This window comes from Mobula hypostoma, chromosome 24 (genome assembly GCF_963921235.1).
Source record: "Mobula hypostoma chromosome 24, sMobHyp1.1, whole genome shotgun sequence".
NCBI classification, from domain to species: domain Eukaryota; kingdom Metazoa; phylum Chordata; class Chondrichthyes; order Myliobatiformes; family Myliobatidae; genus Mobula; species Mobula hypostoma.
In genome coordinates this window covers 24,654,151-24,670,800 of record NC_086120.1, presented here as the reverse complement: position 1 = coordinate 24,670,800, position 16,650 = coordinate 24,654,151, and the positions used below count along the sequence as shown (strand labels likewise).

Below are 16,650 nucleotides of genomic sequence, written 5' to 3'. Positions count from 1 at the left end.
AGAAAGATTGTTGAAGACATCAGGAGTGACAATTCCAGAGACTAACCATTGCAGAGGAGAGGTAAACTGCATATAGGGATTGAGGGTTCCCTCATTGTTAAATTAGATACTTTGCAAGTGTGCGGGTAATAGCTCAGTTCAGCAATGAAGGGAAATGCATTAGTGATTGTTAAAATGGTGCATGATAAATAACCAACATACAATATGATTAATATATAGTTTGGAAACAGAATTCAGTTAACTGTGATTATTGCATGCATCGGAGAGGGATAGAGAGAGAGAGACAACATTTTGCATAGAATCGCACCTTCACTTCTTACCTGCCCATCAGCTCTCTCTGGTGCTCCACCCTTTCCCTTTCTTCCATGGTCTTCTACCCTGTCCAATCAGATTACCCCTTCTCCAGCCCCTTATCTCTTCCATCTATCAGATTCCCAGTTTCCCACCTTCTTAAACAGACTTCTTCCCCCTTCCTTTCCAGTCCTGATGAAGTGCCCTGGCCCAAAACGTTAACTGTTTATTCCCATCCATAGATGCTGCCTGGCCTGCTGAGCTCCTCCAGCACATTGTGTGTATTCTGCATGGACCTTGTACAGACCAGATCCTTTGAATGGCCTCTTCTGATGGATTTGGATTTCTGTAAGTCCTTGACTTAGCGCAGAGGCAGTTAATTGGAGCTGAAGTACACATTAATGTTTGTTTCACATTTTTTTTCACTAATGTGAAACAAAAGGCAACTGCCCAGATCAATGAACGTAAATGCAGTCTCACATACCGTGTGAGCCTATTCTTAATTTTTTATCTGTGAATCACACTCCAGCAAACAGTGGCATTCAGCATTTGTTTATTAATCCTTTGGTTTGAACAATACAGTGCCGTAGGCAGCCCGGAGCCAAACTTCTTCAATGCCAGTTACAATTGTCATCAAAGTTAACCAGGGAGCCCTTCCGCTGCCCACAGACTCCTTTGAATATAAATCCTGTCAGTTAGAATTAAAGGTGGGAGAGGGATACAGCATAAGAAGTGGGAAGGATAATTGGAGAGGGGAAGTAAAGATTCTGGATCCAGTACATGGAGGACTGAGAGACTTGTATTTAATAGTATTGATATTGAAAGAAATATTGTAAGTACATGGTAGCACAGCAGTTAGAACATTGCTATTACAGCTCGTGGCATTGGAGTTCAGAGCTCAATTCCAACGTCACCTCTAAGGAGCCTGTACGTTCTCCCTGTGGAATGCATGGGATTTCCCCAGATGCTCCAGTTTCCTCCCACAGTCCTAAAGGCGCACCGGTTAGTAGGTTAATTGGTCTTTCTGAATTGTCCCGCGGTTAAGCTGAGGTTAAGTCGGGGGCTGCTGGAAGGGCCTGTTCCGTGCTGTGTGTCAACAAATAATAAAAATTAGACTTTGCAAGCCAAATGGAAAATTAGTCTGTTAGAGGATCAAACTTGTTAATACATCTACCACTGTTCCCAGATCAGGGGTTGAATTAGCAACTGAGATATTACGTATTGTACTTAACTGTCTTTGGTTAATAACTTTTGGTTAACTATTGTTATTTGGGGGATCTTCATATGAAGAACTGTAGCTGTTCTAGACAACTCACCAGCACTTTCCTGAGAGCACATAGGGACAGGGAGTAATTGTTGGCTTTCCCAACTTTGTCACACCCCAGCATTGAGTAAAAACCGAGTTAAAATCCTTTATTTTACATTCATTAATTAACATTTGTTAGTTAGTATTTGATGGTTAATATTTTTGGATTAACATCAATAGTTAATATTTAACAGTGATTAACATCTTTTCATTAATATTTTGCTTATTTCTTTATGTTTGCCATCTTTGAAGTAGAATGAGATGTCAGACTGACTTGAAACATGAACAATTTTCTCTCATACCTAAGGAATTGCCACATGAGCAAATGCAACAGAGGAAATCCTCAGTCTCGTTATGAAAGCATTATGCACACACACGACACCCACTGGAATCCTGTTATCCCAGTCCTTGCATATCACACACACTGGCTGCTGTTGGAAATGGAATTCTGTTTCCCAAGTTTTTGCCCTGCTTGTGACAGAATTACTGACCATCTCTTGCAGATTGTCCAATCAGTAACCTGAGGCCAGATAAGGGCACCTTAATCTGTACTTTGCCAATTTGCCAACTATTTGCACTGCCCAGACCAATCATGTTGATGTTTTGAATTCTTTTCGTTTGGCTTGTTTGGAATGAAGGTTTGGGAAGAACTGTTTCTATTGGTATAGTCCAACTTCAGATAAATTATACATCATGATCCTGGGATTTGTTCCTGATTCCTCATGATTACATATAAATCAAGTGAAAAAACCTCAAGTGCAAAGTTAGCCCTTGGCTTTCCACAACTCCGATTGAAGCAGGGATATTATCGAAGCTGAAGGCTTTGCTCTCCGGGTACTCCAAACTAATCCCACTTCCCTCTTCTCTCCCACTTTACTGAATCATCCCCAAATTAATCCTATACCCCCTTCTCTCTGACATCTCTGCATAATCCCAAACTAATCCCATGGGACCCCATTATGCCACACCTCAATACCAAACATAAATTAACAATATTTACCCCCTCCTCCCAAACCACTAATTTAATTCCAAATGAGTCTCACTGCCCATGTGTTGGGTTGAGTGTTTTTTTTAAAAAACAGACAAATGCTGAGGAAACAGAAAAAAATATGGCACCCGATGCACCTCAAGCCGTGAAAAGGAACAACAATAGCTACACAAGACACTAAGAAGATAGTAGAGTGTGTATCACAAGTATCAGAAAAAGAGGATTCCACTGGATGTATTGATACTGATGAGGGTTTTCTCTCTGACTTCATGCAGATCATGGTGTCTTCACACGATATTCTGACATCCTGGAGAACAGATCAATATTTAAATGTGAATAATTTTCACTAGTCAATATCTGGTTTTACATTGCTCTGTTCACTCATGCCCAACTTAGAAGGGTCTCTCCCAACCACATTTGCACTGGGCTTGTGTGTGACTCCACTACTAAACAACTAGGGCTAGAGAACCAACATTACACCTTCGTGCCAGTCATCTCCTTGGATAAAATAACAAATAATTCCCATCAGTCAATAGTCCTTATTCTCTATTCTTTACAACACTTTACAACCAATGTACTCTTCTACTATCCATTTCCAAATCACATGTTCTCTTCTTCCCATCAGGTAATCCCATTATTTTCCTGCTGCATATCACATTTTTCTTGATCACTTATTCCCAGTTTTCCCACTACTTCCCCAATTTTTTCTATTAGAACAAAAGGTCTGCATAGCGCAATCTGTGCCAATTATGGTACCAATCTAAACTAATCCCATCTTCCTGCATATGGTCAATATCCATCTATTCATCATGTTCATGTGTCTTGTCTAACTGTCCCTTACATGAATAAACTCTTCTTGGGCCTTTACACAAAGTCTCTTACAAATTCCAATCATATCTGCTTCTGGCAGCTCCCTAGCAGCACATTCAAGGCACCTATCAATCCAGATGTAAAAACATGTGCTTTGCAAATCTCTAACATCCCCCTCGCTTATCTTAAGCCTGCACTCTTTAGTATTTGACATATCCACCTGGACAAAAGACTGTATCTATCCTCTGCATGTCTTTTATACTTTTTCATCCTTCTATCAGATGTCAGAGACCACAAGATGTCCCGATGTACAGCAGTGTGTTAAGAGCCAGCCTCAGTTGAAAACCCTTTCAGAACATCACCCAGAGATTATGCTGGGTTGTTACCCCCGATCACTCTCTGGGCAAAGTGTGCAGTTCACTGCGGCATAGATCCCGGCCAGAGCATGATGCCCTCACTGAGAGATAAACTCTTGTCACTTCAGGACAGAGGTGGAAAAGCAGCCATGTGGTAGGTTCTGAGCATTACTCAGTAGACCCCAGAAAGAATGATGACAGGGAGAGAGGTCAAGGGTGATTTAGTATAAATAGAGGAGAGGTGTATGAAGTCAATTACATCATCAGTGACTCCAGACAGAGATGGATCTTGATTATGGATATGGTTAGTTACTTGGGATTACAGGTCAGAGTCATCGTCATTGACACACAGAGGAGGTTCTGGATCATGGTTATGTACAGTCACGCGGGTGAAAGACGACATCAGGTTATAGTCAGCGGGGTGAGATAGGTTGGTGAACGAACGAGAGAGTGTACCATGATCAGGTGTGGTATGGTGGTGGGGGTTATAGGGTCAAGTTTATGGTCAATGATTGAGGGGGGGATGTGGGGTTGAGGTATAGGGTCAGGATTATTGGTAAATTGGTGTTACAGAGCGTGATCAGGGAGGAGGGGATTATCACCAGGAAGAAAGCATCTATTTCAGCACAAACTTACCTCCAGTTCCAACATCTGGCTTCTTGTTCCTTCAGCTTCAGGTCCATGGATGCTTCTTTCCGCCACATGGCTAGGATAACATCAGAAACATGATTTACATAAACACCTTCTCCATTCTTCTCGTACTCTCGGTCAGCCTCAAAGCCCATGGCTGGTGTCTTCCCCAATAATTCTTCCTTTCAAATATTCCTCCAATATTCCCCACCTAGCTCTCCTAAGGGTACTTTGCATTGGCCAGTTAGCTGACATGATGAACTAATTAATGTGTGATGTGGAAAGAAACTGTAGCATCTGGAAGAAAACCCAGAGGGTCACTAGGAGAACATGCAGCCTGCACACAGCTAGCACTGGAGATTGGGCTTGAACCCAGGTTGCCAGAGATATGGAGGAACAGCACTAGTAGCTGCATGGGTGAAATGGGTCTAAATGCTTTGTGTGTGTGGTAGGTTGTGTCTAACAACCTTTTTATGGAAGCTTCCTGGAAAAGTTGATGAAAAGTTGAGGAGATTCAGGAAGGTAGGAGAGATAGAAGGACGCAGTGATGGGTGGAGTGGAAGAAGGCTCATGTGTAGCATAACCGTCAATGGGGAGTAAATGGGCTGAAGGGCCTTTTTACCTGTACAACATGCTGATGCAAATTATGTGTAGGTAAATGCGTGTGAGTTCAAATGGTAGGTACAGAATCTTCCGGCTCCTTACCTGCCAATTGGTCATTTAGTAAATCCAGCATTTTTTGCAAGAGGTTGACGTTCTCCTGTTTATATACAAACAAGTAATTAGTTACAGTATGGCAGCTTTCACCCAGGGCCTGTGGTTGACCAGGACAGGAATGGCCAGGATCTCCTTCGCTGTGGGGCAGGATGGCCCAGAGCATTTCTAAGTATAGCACAGGCATGGGCTCGTCCCTCTGGAGGCAGCCTAGGATCTACATTAGTGTGGGACAGGAAACTCCCAGTCCTAGCTCTGTGGGATAGGAGTAGGCACTCTGTGTTAGTTTAGGCTAGTGAATCTACCTCGTTATGATCTTGCACCTTATTGTTTACCTGCACTGCACCTTTGCTGCGGATTGTTGCACTTTATTCTGCATTCCGCTATTGTTTTACCTTGTTTTATCTCAATGTGCTGTGTAATGATTTAATCTGTATGATCAGTGTGCAAGACAAGCTCTTCACTGCACCACGTGACAATAATAAACTCATTCTGAATGCAGTTCCAAAGATTGGAGATTTGAGAATCAGCCAAATGGAATAAAGATGCGGGGTTTTACACTTGCAGAGGGCAAACAAAGTAAGGTAATTCAGATGAAAGTTGGGATACAAAGCAGTACTAGGGAAAGATCATGGGATGGTATCCACAGATCTCTTAATGTGGGGGCATGGGAACACATGGATGGAGTGATTAAGAAGGTTTGTGGGATACTTGCCCTAGTTAGTTGGGACATGGTGAGCAGGAAGATGATGACACTAGTTAGGCCATATCTAAAGCACTGTGTACAGCCCTGGAAGCAGGCTCAGTGGAGAGTGGGTGAGATTTACAAGGATGCTGAAGACTGAGAGGTTCACTGTGCTGTGGTTGGTTCCTTTGGAATGAAGGAAACTGAGGGGAGATTTAATAGAAATCAGCAAAATAATAGCAAGCCAATACATGATGAACAGGAAGGAGCTTTGTTGCTTAGCAGGGAAGTGGATAACTGACGGGTGATGATTAGACAATGGGTGTTATGGGTGGAAAGCTGGCAGGGTATTTCCTCAAATAAGAGTCAGGAGACACAGGAGATTCTGCCGATGCTGGATATCCAAAGCAACACACATAATGCTAGTAGATCTTAGCAAGTCAGGCGGCGTCAATGGAGGGAATCAAATAGTCAATAGTTCAGGCTCTTCATCAGGAATCTGGGAACTTTCTCCCTGAAATGCCTATTGAGGAAAGTGTGTGCTCGAGCACATGAAAGGCTGTATCCCTTAAAGGGACAAACTGAGAAATGGGGAACTGAATGGTCCCTCTTTTTGGCCAGTGTGGATGTAATGGTCTGAATGAATTCTTACAACATCATATGTAACTAGTGCGAGGCCAGAGGCTGCTAATATTAAACAGTCACTCAAAATCCGGCTGGGAATTCTGTGGAAACTTGTGTCCCCTGAAAGCTGTGGGAATATGCAATCCACTTCCCTCAGGGAAGGGTTGAGGTAAAGAAAAGAGGTGGCTTGAAGCTGAATAAAGGCACATGGGGGAGAGGAACAGTAAGAGATGGCAATGTCAGTCCTGGAGCAGTGTCGCTTGTTACTGAGTGCTTGTTTGAAGATAGGTGTTCATCTGCGATCAGCTCATTAGGAAGAGCCCGTCGGGGCTGCTGGGATAAGGGTCACAGGTTGGCTAATAACTGCTGCCAAGAGGAAGCAGGAAGTTTTCAGAGTAGGCGTCAAACCATGGGCAAGGATGCAGCAACAATAGACACTGGCATTGATCCCTCACCCTCCAGGGGCGAGCAAAGGATGAAAGATCCGGCTTCACTGGCAGACTCAAGAGGCGACAATTAGTCACTGGCTTTTTATTCTATTAATAAATATGACCTTCCCTGTGGGGACCAGATACAGAAGGAGCCAAGGTTTGTCACACTGAGACCCCGGACCATTTTGACCACCACCGTACAGTTAAAGTGTCAGCTTTGAGTATGATGAAAGCAGGGTCAAACCCCTCTCCAGATACTTGAGTAAATAATGCCAAGCCGGTGAGAATGTCTGCTTTTGCTACATACTGTCAGGGAAGAGGACAGGAAGTTGCCAGCACCCAAAAAGATTTCAACTGGTCAGTATCGCACATAAGTGAAGAAATGTCATGCAGGAGCTCCCAACCTTTTGTTCTGCCATTGACCAATACAGTACCATTAAGCAAGGGATCCATAGACCTGTGATAGGGGAAGCCATCCTAGAACACCATATATTCCTATCACTCAGTAATGAGCAGCGTGGTGCTGTAGTGGGTAGTGCAGATGCCCCAGAGCTTCAGAAACCTCTGATGCTGACAGTGTGGAATTTTCATGTCCTCCCGTGAGTGTGTGGGTTTTCCCTGTGTACTCCTGTTTCCTGCCCCATCCTAAAGACACGCTGGCTGTCAATGCATATTACCCCCCTAACAGAGGTAGGTGGGTGGTAGGGGAATCCAGGGTCTGTTAGACAGCATATGAGGGACAACAGGTGGAAAGGCAATAAGTGGTGGAAAGAGATTGCTCTGGGGGCAATCCCATAGGCTCACTGGGAAATGGCCTCCTTTCTTATCATAAGGAATATGAGGGATTTGTAAGATCTTTGATCTCAGCAACAATATCTCTTAATTTCCCAAACATCCAAACACCTCCAACAAATTCAATAACGGAATCTCCATAAACCACTCAGTTCAGAATTCCAAAGGCTCGCCGTACTCTTTAGTCATGAGCTGTTGGCCACTTACTTTGAGAGCATGATTCACTCCATGGTTCTACTGCCATGATCAGGGGAGCAAAACTTAATATTCCGTCTGGGTAGCCTCCAACCTGACGGCATGAACGTAGATTCCTCTAACTTCCAGCAATTTCTCTCTCTCTCCCTTCTCTCTTGTTTCATTCCACAGTCTGGCTCCCCTCTTACCACTTCTCTTCTCTGCACCTGCCTATCACCTTCCTCTGGTGCCACACCTCCTTTCCTTTCTCCCATGGACAACTTTCCTCTCCTATCAGATTCCTTCTTTTTCAGACCTTTACCTTTTCCACCTATCACCTCCAAGCTTCTCACATTTCCCATCCACCCACCTTCCCATCCCATCACCTGAACTAATCTATCACCTTCTAGCCTCTACTCCTTCCCCACCCCCATCTTTGTATTCCAGCTTCTACCCACTTCCTTTCCAGTGCTGATGAAAGGTCTTGGCCAAAATGTTGAATGTTTATTCCTCTCCATGGATGCTACAGGAGCTGTTGTGTTCCTCCAGCATTATGTGTATGTTTCTATAGAAATACATGTCCTTTGTCTTATAATAGTCAAGGAAGTGATTGAGAAAAGCTCCAATGGAGTTAAAGCAATAAAACCCTAAGCCAAATCAAGTATGGGAAGGAAGTTGTATCTAATAAAGTTATTGGGGCTTGCTTCTTCCCATTGTGTTCCACAGCCTCTCTGGGGCTGTCTGCTGTTTGTACAGATTCCATTTTTAAGTATTGTGATTTGTGTGTGCGTGTGAGCATCAGCTCAGCGGCAGGCAGAGCAGGATATGGGCTGATAGGTGTTTGGGGCACTGTGGCTAGATATGCAGTCGCTTGTTCTTTGTTGTGTATTTTAGACTTAATTGAAGAGGGCATGGTGAAAATACCTGCAGAGATACAAAAAAATGCGCGTGTCATTGAGAGTGAGGAGGGAAGCTCTATTCTGCAGATGGCTAGGACATCTGGCGGAAAATGACAAATGGAATTTAATCCTGAGAAGTGCAAGGCAATTTGTCTGTAGCAGTACAAAAATTGACAGATAAAAAGTACTTAAATATGGAAATATGGCGGATTTCTGAGTACACATACACAGATTCTTAAAGATGACATTGCTGGTAAATAGCAAACAAGAGAAAATCTGCAGATGCTGGAAATCAAAGTAATACATACAAAATGCTGGAGGTACTCAGCAGGCCAGACAACATCTATGGAAAAGAGGAAACAGTGGACGTTTCGGTCCTGATGAAGGGTCTCAGCCCAAAATGTCACCTGTTTACTCTTTTCCATAAGTGCTGCCTGTCCTGCTGAGTTCCTCCAGCATTTTGTGTGTGTCACTGGTAAATAAGGTGGCTTAGAAGTCATACTAGATAATTTTCTTTATTAAATGAGATATTAAATATAAGAACAGAGAGAATATGCTAGAATTTTATGCAATGCTTGCTTGAGCATTACTTGAATACTGTGTAAATTTAAGGTGATAAGTTACAGGAAAGGTGTGTTAACATGGAAAATTTGTGAGGATGTCACCAAGATTGGAAAAGTTTTAACCCAGAGGGAATGATTCAGTAAGGTGGAATTGTTTCCTTTGGAAGTAGGCAAGACTGATGGAATTTAACTTTCTATTCTTTTGCACCATTTATTTATTTATTGTAACATATTAAATTTTATGTATTGCATTGTATGGCTTCCACAAAACAATTTTCATGATATACTCTGAGTGGCCATTGTATCTAGACATCTGCTCACTGATGCAAATATCTAATCAGCCAATCATGTGGCAGTAACTCAGTGCGTAAAGGCATACAGACATGGTCAAGAATTTCAGTTGCTGTTTGGAATGGGAAAGAATGGGGAAGAAATTTGATCCAAGTGACTTTGACTGTGGATTGGTAGCAAGCGGGTGTTCGGATTATCTCAGAAATTGTTAATCTCCTGAGATTTTCACAAACAACTTTCTCTAGAGTTTACAGAGAATAGTGCAAAAATCAAAAAACCATCCAGTGAGTGGTAGTTTGGTGGGTGCAAGTGGCTTATAATGAGAGTAGTCAGAGGAGAGTAGCCAGATTGACCCAAGCTGATGGGAAGGCGATAGTAACTCAAATAATCACTGTGGTGTGCAGAAGAGCATCTCTGAACACATAACATGTTAAACCTTGAAGTGGCTGGGCTACAGCAGCAGAAGTCCACACTGGTTTCTTCTCCAGTATCTAAAACATTGGCCTCTGAGTGTATATCAGTGGTAATGAACCTGATTCTAACTAAGGTGTGTAAAATTATAATGGGCCAGGGAACAGTGGTTTACGAAGGATATGTTGTATGGTCCCTGATAGAGGGAATATTAACTCAGGGGCTTGAATTTAATGTACTGAGGAAAATAGCAAATGAATACTTGAAAATCTATGTCCTGTGAAGGTATGGATCATATCTTTGCAATTGTGATTCGGCTGTTTAGCGTTTGTTTTGACTGGCACTGATATGATGGGCTGAATGTGCTCTTTCTATGTCAAACTTTTCTGTGACTTGTGATTTTATAGATTCGGATCGAAACTTTACAGAAGCGTAGATTCACAAATGCAAGAGGCCACTTGGCCCATTGTGTTTTTGTAGACTTGCAGCTCAGTAACCTGAATACCCTTGTTATGTTTTTATGCTGCCAAATGAGAAAGTATTTCTCTTCTTGCAGTTCCAGAACTTCACAACTCTCCACCTGAAGACAATTCTCTTCATTTCCCCTCTGTGGGATTAACTTGCATATCTGTGGGTGCCCAGGGTTCGTTTCAAGGGAAGGGTGGGAAGTATCCTTCCACCACTAAATTTTGTGACACTGTGAAATTAAGACACCTTGCCACGGGATAAAACACACACATACACTCACCTGGCAGGAAGATTCAAAGGATGGGACGGTTCTTCTGTTAAATGAGTAATGATAAGGTTGCTGTCTGTTCCTCAGGTTATTCAGACGATTTTCCAAGTCATCCTTCTGCTGCTGAACCTCTATCATCCTTCCCAAGCACTGCTTGTTGGCCTCCACAAGTTTCTCTACTTCCTTTGTATTATCATCCAGTTTTATGGCTTCACCCTTCTTGCACTCTTCGTTTCCCTTTTTCAGGGTATTGATCATCTGTTGCTGATCAACGTTGGTCCACAGCACCCTTTGGATTTCTCTGTCAATTCTGGACAACTGCTGCTGAATTTCCGTTTCGAAACTTAATGAAACCGGGCTGCAGTTGGCTTTGATTTGGTCCAATTGATCTCTTATGTCCGAACTATAGAATGGCCTTCCTGAGGTCAGTTTACTGAAGCTTGATTCATAATTTGCTTTGGCCTCGTTCAGTGTAGTCCTGAAGTCCTTGCTCATAGAGGTACAGTTTCCTTCAATGTCCCACAGCTGCTGATACAGTTTTCTTATCTGCTCTTCCAATTCTCTCTCTTTCAGTTTGTCCCTCCTCTCCTTGAATTGTTGATCAGACATGCACTTTTCAAACTTCCATTGGAGATCGGTGCAGTTTCTCTTCAAGCTGAAATATTCTGTTTATAAGATGATGTTTGGAGTTACGAAAGATGTGAAAACAGCATTAACATTTGCTACCTGCTGTTTTCATATTCAGCAGTTACAGTACAGAGTTTGTTATAGGAATGGTCAGGCAGAATACTTTAGGAGCACAGTCTGCCAGAGCTTTCAGGAACAGCGTAGTGTATCAATGCATTGTGGAAGCATGCTGAGTTGCTACATAGTAGGATTACCACCACTAGTAGATGGAAAGGAATGTGAACACTGCACTACAGTGTTCTCTGATATGTCTGCCATCCAGTGTGATCTAATGACTTCTCATGTGGAAGTAGAAAGTACAAAGTATATCAAAGATTTCTAGGACTATTGTATAGACTGAGGTTATTCGCTCTTTGAATTTGCTCAACATCATCAAAGTCAAAGAGTAATAGAGTAATGCAGCATGAAAGTCGGCCCTTCAGCTCAACTTATCCATACCAACTAAGATGTCCATCTAAGCTAATCGTATTTGTCCACATTTTGCTCATTTTCCCCTCAGTGTTTCCTATGCTTGTACCTTTTAAATGTAGCTGTACCTGCCTGCACCGCTTCCTCCAGTAACTCGTACCATTTCAGACCCTTTTGCATGAAGAGGTTGCTTCTCAGGTGCCTTTTAAACCCTCCTTCATGCCCTCTACTTTTATATTCCCTGTATTCAAAAGACTTATCAATGCCGCTCATGATGTTATATAACTTTGGAAGATCACTCCTCAATCTCCTGCACTCCTACACTCTGACGAAAGTCAGAGTGCCAAAAGCCTTCTTCACCTTAATCTACCTGTAGCACCACTTTCATTGAACTCTGTACTGCTGTGACACAACACATGAATGCCATGCTAGTCATTACGGGGACCGATTATCTCGCTGGCCACCCTTTCACTCTTAATATAGTTGCAGAATCTCTTGGGATTTTTATTTAACCCTTCCTGCTAGATCTATCTCGAGCCCCCATTTTGCCCTCCTGTTTTCTCTCTTTAGTGTACTCTTACACTTCTTATACCTTTTGAGCGATTCACTTGATCCTGACTGCTCAAATCTGATGTATGCTTTTTTTTTCTGACCAGTGACTCAATATCCCTCATTAAGCAAGGTTTCCCAGATCTGCCAGACTTGTCATTCTCCCTAACAAGTGATGCTGTCTCTGAACACTTGATACCCTGCTTATAAACACTTCCCGCATGCCACACAGTCTCATCCAATCAACTTCTGCAAGTTCCTGCCTAATGGCTCCAAGATTGGCCCTGCCCAAATTTAAGACCTTAACTTGTGGACTGGTCTTGTATACTTCCATAATTATATTTATTGGTCACTAGGTGCTTTCTCACTGACACGCCAGTCACTAGACCTACCGTGTTCCCTAAGAGAAGGTCTAGTGTTACATCCTGTCTAGCAGGACCCACTGTTTGATTGAGGAAGCTTTCTTAAATACTGTACTTCTAACAAATTCCACACCATGCAAGCCTTTTGCACGATGGGTAATTATGTAATGTAATTTTAAAGGTCCCACTAATTCTACCCTGTCAATGAGATCATGGCTGACCTCAACCTAGTTTCCTGCTGGGCTAAATCTTGAGCTCCTGGTCTTATGAATCTTCATCTTGAAATTTGTTGGGAAGAATCTCATATTCCCATGACAAGAAGTTTCCTTACATTACCCATGGATGCAGCAGATGTTAATTACAGTGACTTACGTTCAAAATAGCGGTCGAATGGTAAATTAAAATAATCCGTGTAATTCTATAAATAAAAAGGAAAGAGAGTTATTATCATTCAGCACACAATAATTTTTCTGAATAAATAATATGAATAAATTTCACGACATATGCCGGTGGTATTAAACGTGGTTCTGATTAATCAAAGTTCGCACTTTATTGTCTATTCACAAACAACAATGAAACTTTGTTGACCTTGCCTCAACAACTTAGAACATAAATTATACTGTTCTCTTTGTATCAATACTCACTCAGACCACTTCTCCAATTTATAACACTGAAATAGGGTATCTCCACTGGCCAGATGATTGATCCTCCTCCCATCTCCTGGCACGGGCGTTTCTCCTTGTGATGGTGGGTCTCTGGAGAGAGTTATCGCTATTTGGTATCTGAAAACCTCTGCTTTTATATTCAATCCTTACCAGTTGTTGCATTTCGGTGTTATTGGCAATGGGTTAACTGACTGACCTTTATCACCTTCTCATTGGCTCCGGTCCAAGCCAGTATCCATTAATTGACCTTCTTCCGCAAGTAACAACTGACAACTGGTAATTTATGGCTCTTTGTTTAAAGTCAGTCACTAAACCAGCAACCAGCTTGAATCACTCAGAGCAGACCCAGACCCCAACAGTCACAAGCCTGCATGCTATATCCAACCAAAGAACACCTTTTGGAAACAGAAATGGATTTGGAAATGATCTCTGTTCCAGCAGATTACCAAGAACATCATCGTGTCCACTTTGAAACAATAATCAAGCCAAGCAATTTCAGTCCACAAAATGGAGGTCACAGAGCCGCTTCACAAAACGGCAGCCTCCATTCCTTCGACCTCATGGCAAGATCAAAGACAATGGTTTGTCTGTTTCCACAGTCCTTGACCCAATCAAGTTTGATGTTTCCTTTCAGATTTTAATTCTTCCACGGGCAACAAAATTAAAACCTTTATCAAAGTATAGTACCTCAATGCACTACAACACCCCCAGTTCTGGGACTGGGATCAACAGATTAAACTCTGCTTTCAAATCTCTGGAATGCAGCTCAAATATATGATTGTAATGTCTTCTGCTGCCAATCCCCAAGCCTCCTTTTCTCTCCTTTCTTACAACATTCCTTAGAGCCTCAGTCTTTGACTAAATCTTTGGCCACATTTTCATGTGGCCTGATACCAGTGTTGGTGTAATAACTCTCCAGAGCTGAGAGTTGGGAGACTCCTGACTCCAAACCAAGAGAGATAGGTCAGGGGTAGCAATGGACGCAGGTTCAATTCTAGCTAGTGAGCTGGATAAGGATCTGACAGGAAAGAATTTGCATGGCTCCGGAGAGAAGGTAAATAAGGGGATTCAGTTTAGAGTTATTTATGTGAAACTGCTATAGACTTCATAGCCTCCTTAAGTACATTCTGCTGTATTGTTGTTGCAAAAGGCATGATACTGCACAGTTACAGAATTACTGAGTCATAGACATCAATAGCTACAAATAAGACCATTTGGCTATTCTTCTCTGCATTATCCAACCCAATCCCACTTCCCAAGTTTCAGTCTGTAAACCTGAAGGGCTTCTTGCATGCTTATCCCATCCTAATTTAGACATGTTCAATGTTTCTACCACTATCATCTTTTCAGATCGAGAGTTCGAAGCTTTTGACACATTCTGGGTAAAAGAGAACGTCTCCCCATCTCCCCTCTAATTAACACTTGTTGATTTAAGTCCTCTGGTAATTCACAGCGCAAAGGAAACTTGTTCCTACCTATTCACACTCTCCAGATCCCTCATAATTTTATGCACCTCATGAATCAAAAAATACTTGCCTTCTGCAAAATCCACCTTATCATGGTCTTGTTCATAATTTTCAGTTGTTCTGTGAGATTGCCTTTCTCATAATTGCAGCTTGTCAGATTCTTCATTAGGCTTTTGATGGTACCTTTCTGGCTTTGGACTTCCCTGATCAACTGAACAGACTGGTTCTGACTGGTCTCAAGGTGAGATTGGTGGCTGCTGTAGGTGTTTCCATAGGTCATGAAAAGAACAAGCCCCAAAATTATCAGCATCTGGATGAGACTGGTGAACAGGAGGCAGTACCGGAAATAGGAACTGCAGCTGTTGGGTTTCATTGTGTTGTAGTCCTTTGTGTTATAGCCCAGTTTCTTCATTGGGTAGCTGTTGTGGTCCATGGCTGGAGCTCACAAACTGCTAAGCTCCTCCAGAAAATATTCTACAATACTGAAGAACAGGATGGGTGGGGTGATCTGCTGATGGACAGCTGCGAATTACATGTGAACACAATCAACCATCCACCACTCAAGATGATTGGTCTTTCAGTCCAGTCTACTGTCAGACCGTTTCCTGAAAGTCATGTATTCCAGGGACCAGAAATAAGCAAGCATTGCTTCCCAGCACAGCACAGGAAGTGCCCTCATTCATAATCCCTGACGAGTGTTTAGTTTAGCTCCAAGGTGCGGAGTGGGTCCCCTGACACTGGGAGGAAGCAACAACATTCCTGAAGGAAGCAGACTTTGTCCAAACATAAGGGAACAAAAAAGAGCAGTATGAGAGAGGATGCTGCTTATACCAAACAATATATCATTAAGACAAGAGATTCTACGGAAGCTAGAAACCTAGAATAACACACACAAAATGCTGGACACACTCAGCAAGTCAGGCGGCATCTATGGAGGGGAAAAGAACAGACAATGTTATGGGCTGAAACCCTTTGTCAGGAATGGGAAGGAATAAGAAGGTTGGGGAGGGGAAGAAGTACAAGCTGGCAGGTGACAGGAGAGATCAGGTAAAGGGGGAGGTGGGTGGGACGAAGAATGAAATTGGGTGAGGATAGGTGGAAGAGGTAAAGGGCTTAAGAAGAAGGAACCTAATAGGAGAGGACAGTGGACAACTGAGGAATCGGAGAGGACAGTGGACAACTGGAGAATAGGAGAGGACAGTGGGACATCAATACAGCCTCCTGCACCAATGCCGAGATCACCAATTTCATCAACATTGCCTCCAAATTCCACTATGCCCTCAAATTTACTTGGTCCAACTTTAACACTCCCGTCCCCTTTATCTTGTCATCCCCATCTCCAGAGACAGACTGCGCCCTGACATCTTTTACAAACCTACTGATTTTCACTCCATCTTAACTGCAGCTCTTCCCACACTGTCACTTGTAAAAATTATATTCCCTTTTCACAGTTCATTTGTTTTTCCCATATCTGTCCTCAGGATGTTGCTTTCTATTCTAGAACATTAGATATATCCTGATTCTTCAAAGAATGGAGTCTCCCTTCCACTCCCATCGATGCTGCATCTCCTCCACATCCATAAGATTGTAAGACATAGGAGCACAATTGGGCCATTCAGCCCATTGAGCGTACTTTGCCATTTGATCATGCCTGAGTAATTTCCCTCTGCACCCCATTCTTCTACTTTCTCTTTGTAATCTTTGAACCTATCAACTTCTGCTTTAAATATACGCAATACATGGCCCCCATAGTTGTCTGTGCCAATGGATTCCACAGATTCACCACCCTTTGTTGAAAAATATCCTCTTCAT

At 42.6% G+C, this 16,650-nt stretch overlaps 1 protein-coding gene across 1 annotated transcript; it reads right to left on the bottom strand.

Annotated features, from left to right (window-relative positions):
* Positions 1–833: 833 nt before the first annotated feature.
* LOC134337576 (plasmalemma vesicle-associated protein-like) lies at positions 834–15,332 on the bottom strand. The gene is made up of 6 exons (XM_063032716.1): positions 14,909–15,332; positions 13,080–13,125; positions 10,714–11,366; positions 5,087–5,141; positions 4,388–4,457; positions 834–2,892 (listed from the first exon to the last, which is right to left on the bottom strand). Exons 1-6 carry the CDS (start codon positions 15,269–15,271, stop codon positions 2,862–2,864), a joined length of 1,218 nt encoding a protein of 405 aa, XP_062888786.1. The 5' UTR covers positions 15,272–15,332; the 3' UTR covers positions 834–2,861.
* Positions 15,333–16,650: the final 1,318 nt, after the last annotated feature.

Excerpts from the sequence above, each read along its gene's own strand:
- LOC134337576 (XM_063032716.1), bottom strand. The coding sequence starts at position 15,271 with ATGGACCACAACAGCTACCCAATGAAGAAACTGGGCTATAACACAAAG. Across the intron at positions 5,142-10,713 it reads CCTTTGAATCTTCCTGCCAG|GAGAACGTCAACCTCTTGCA; the intron begins GTGAGTGTATGT and ends GTATATAAACAG. Across the intron at positions 4,458-5,086 it reads ACTAAATGACCAATTGGCAG|CCATGTGGCGGAAAGAAGCA; the intron begins GTAAGGAGCCGG and ends ATGTTATCCTAG.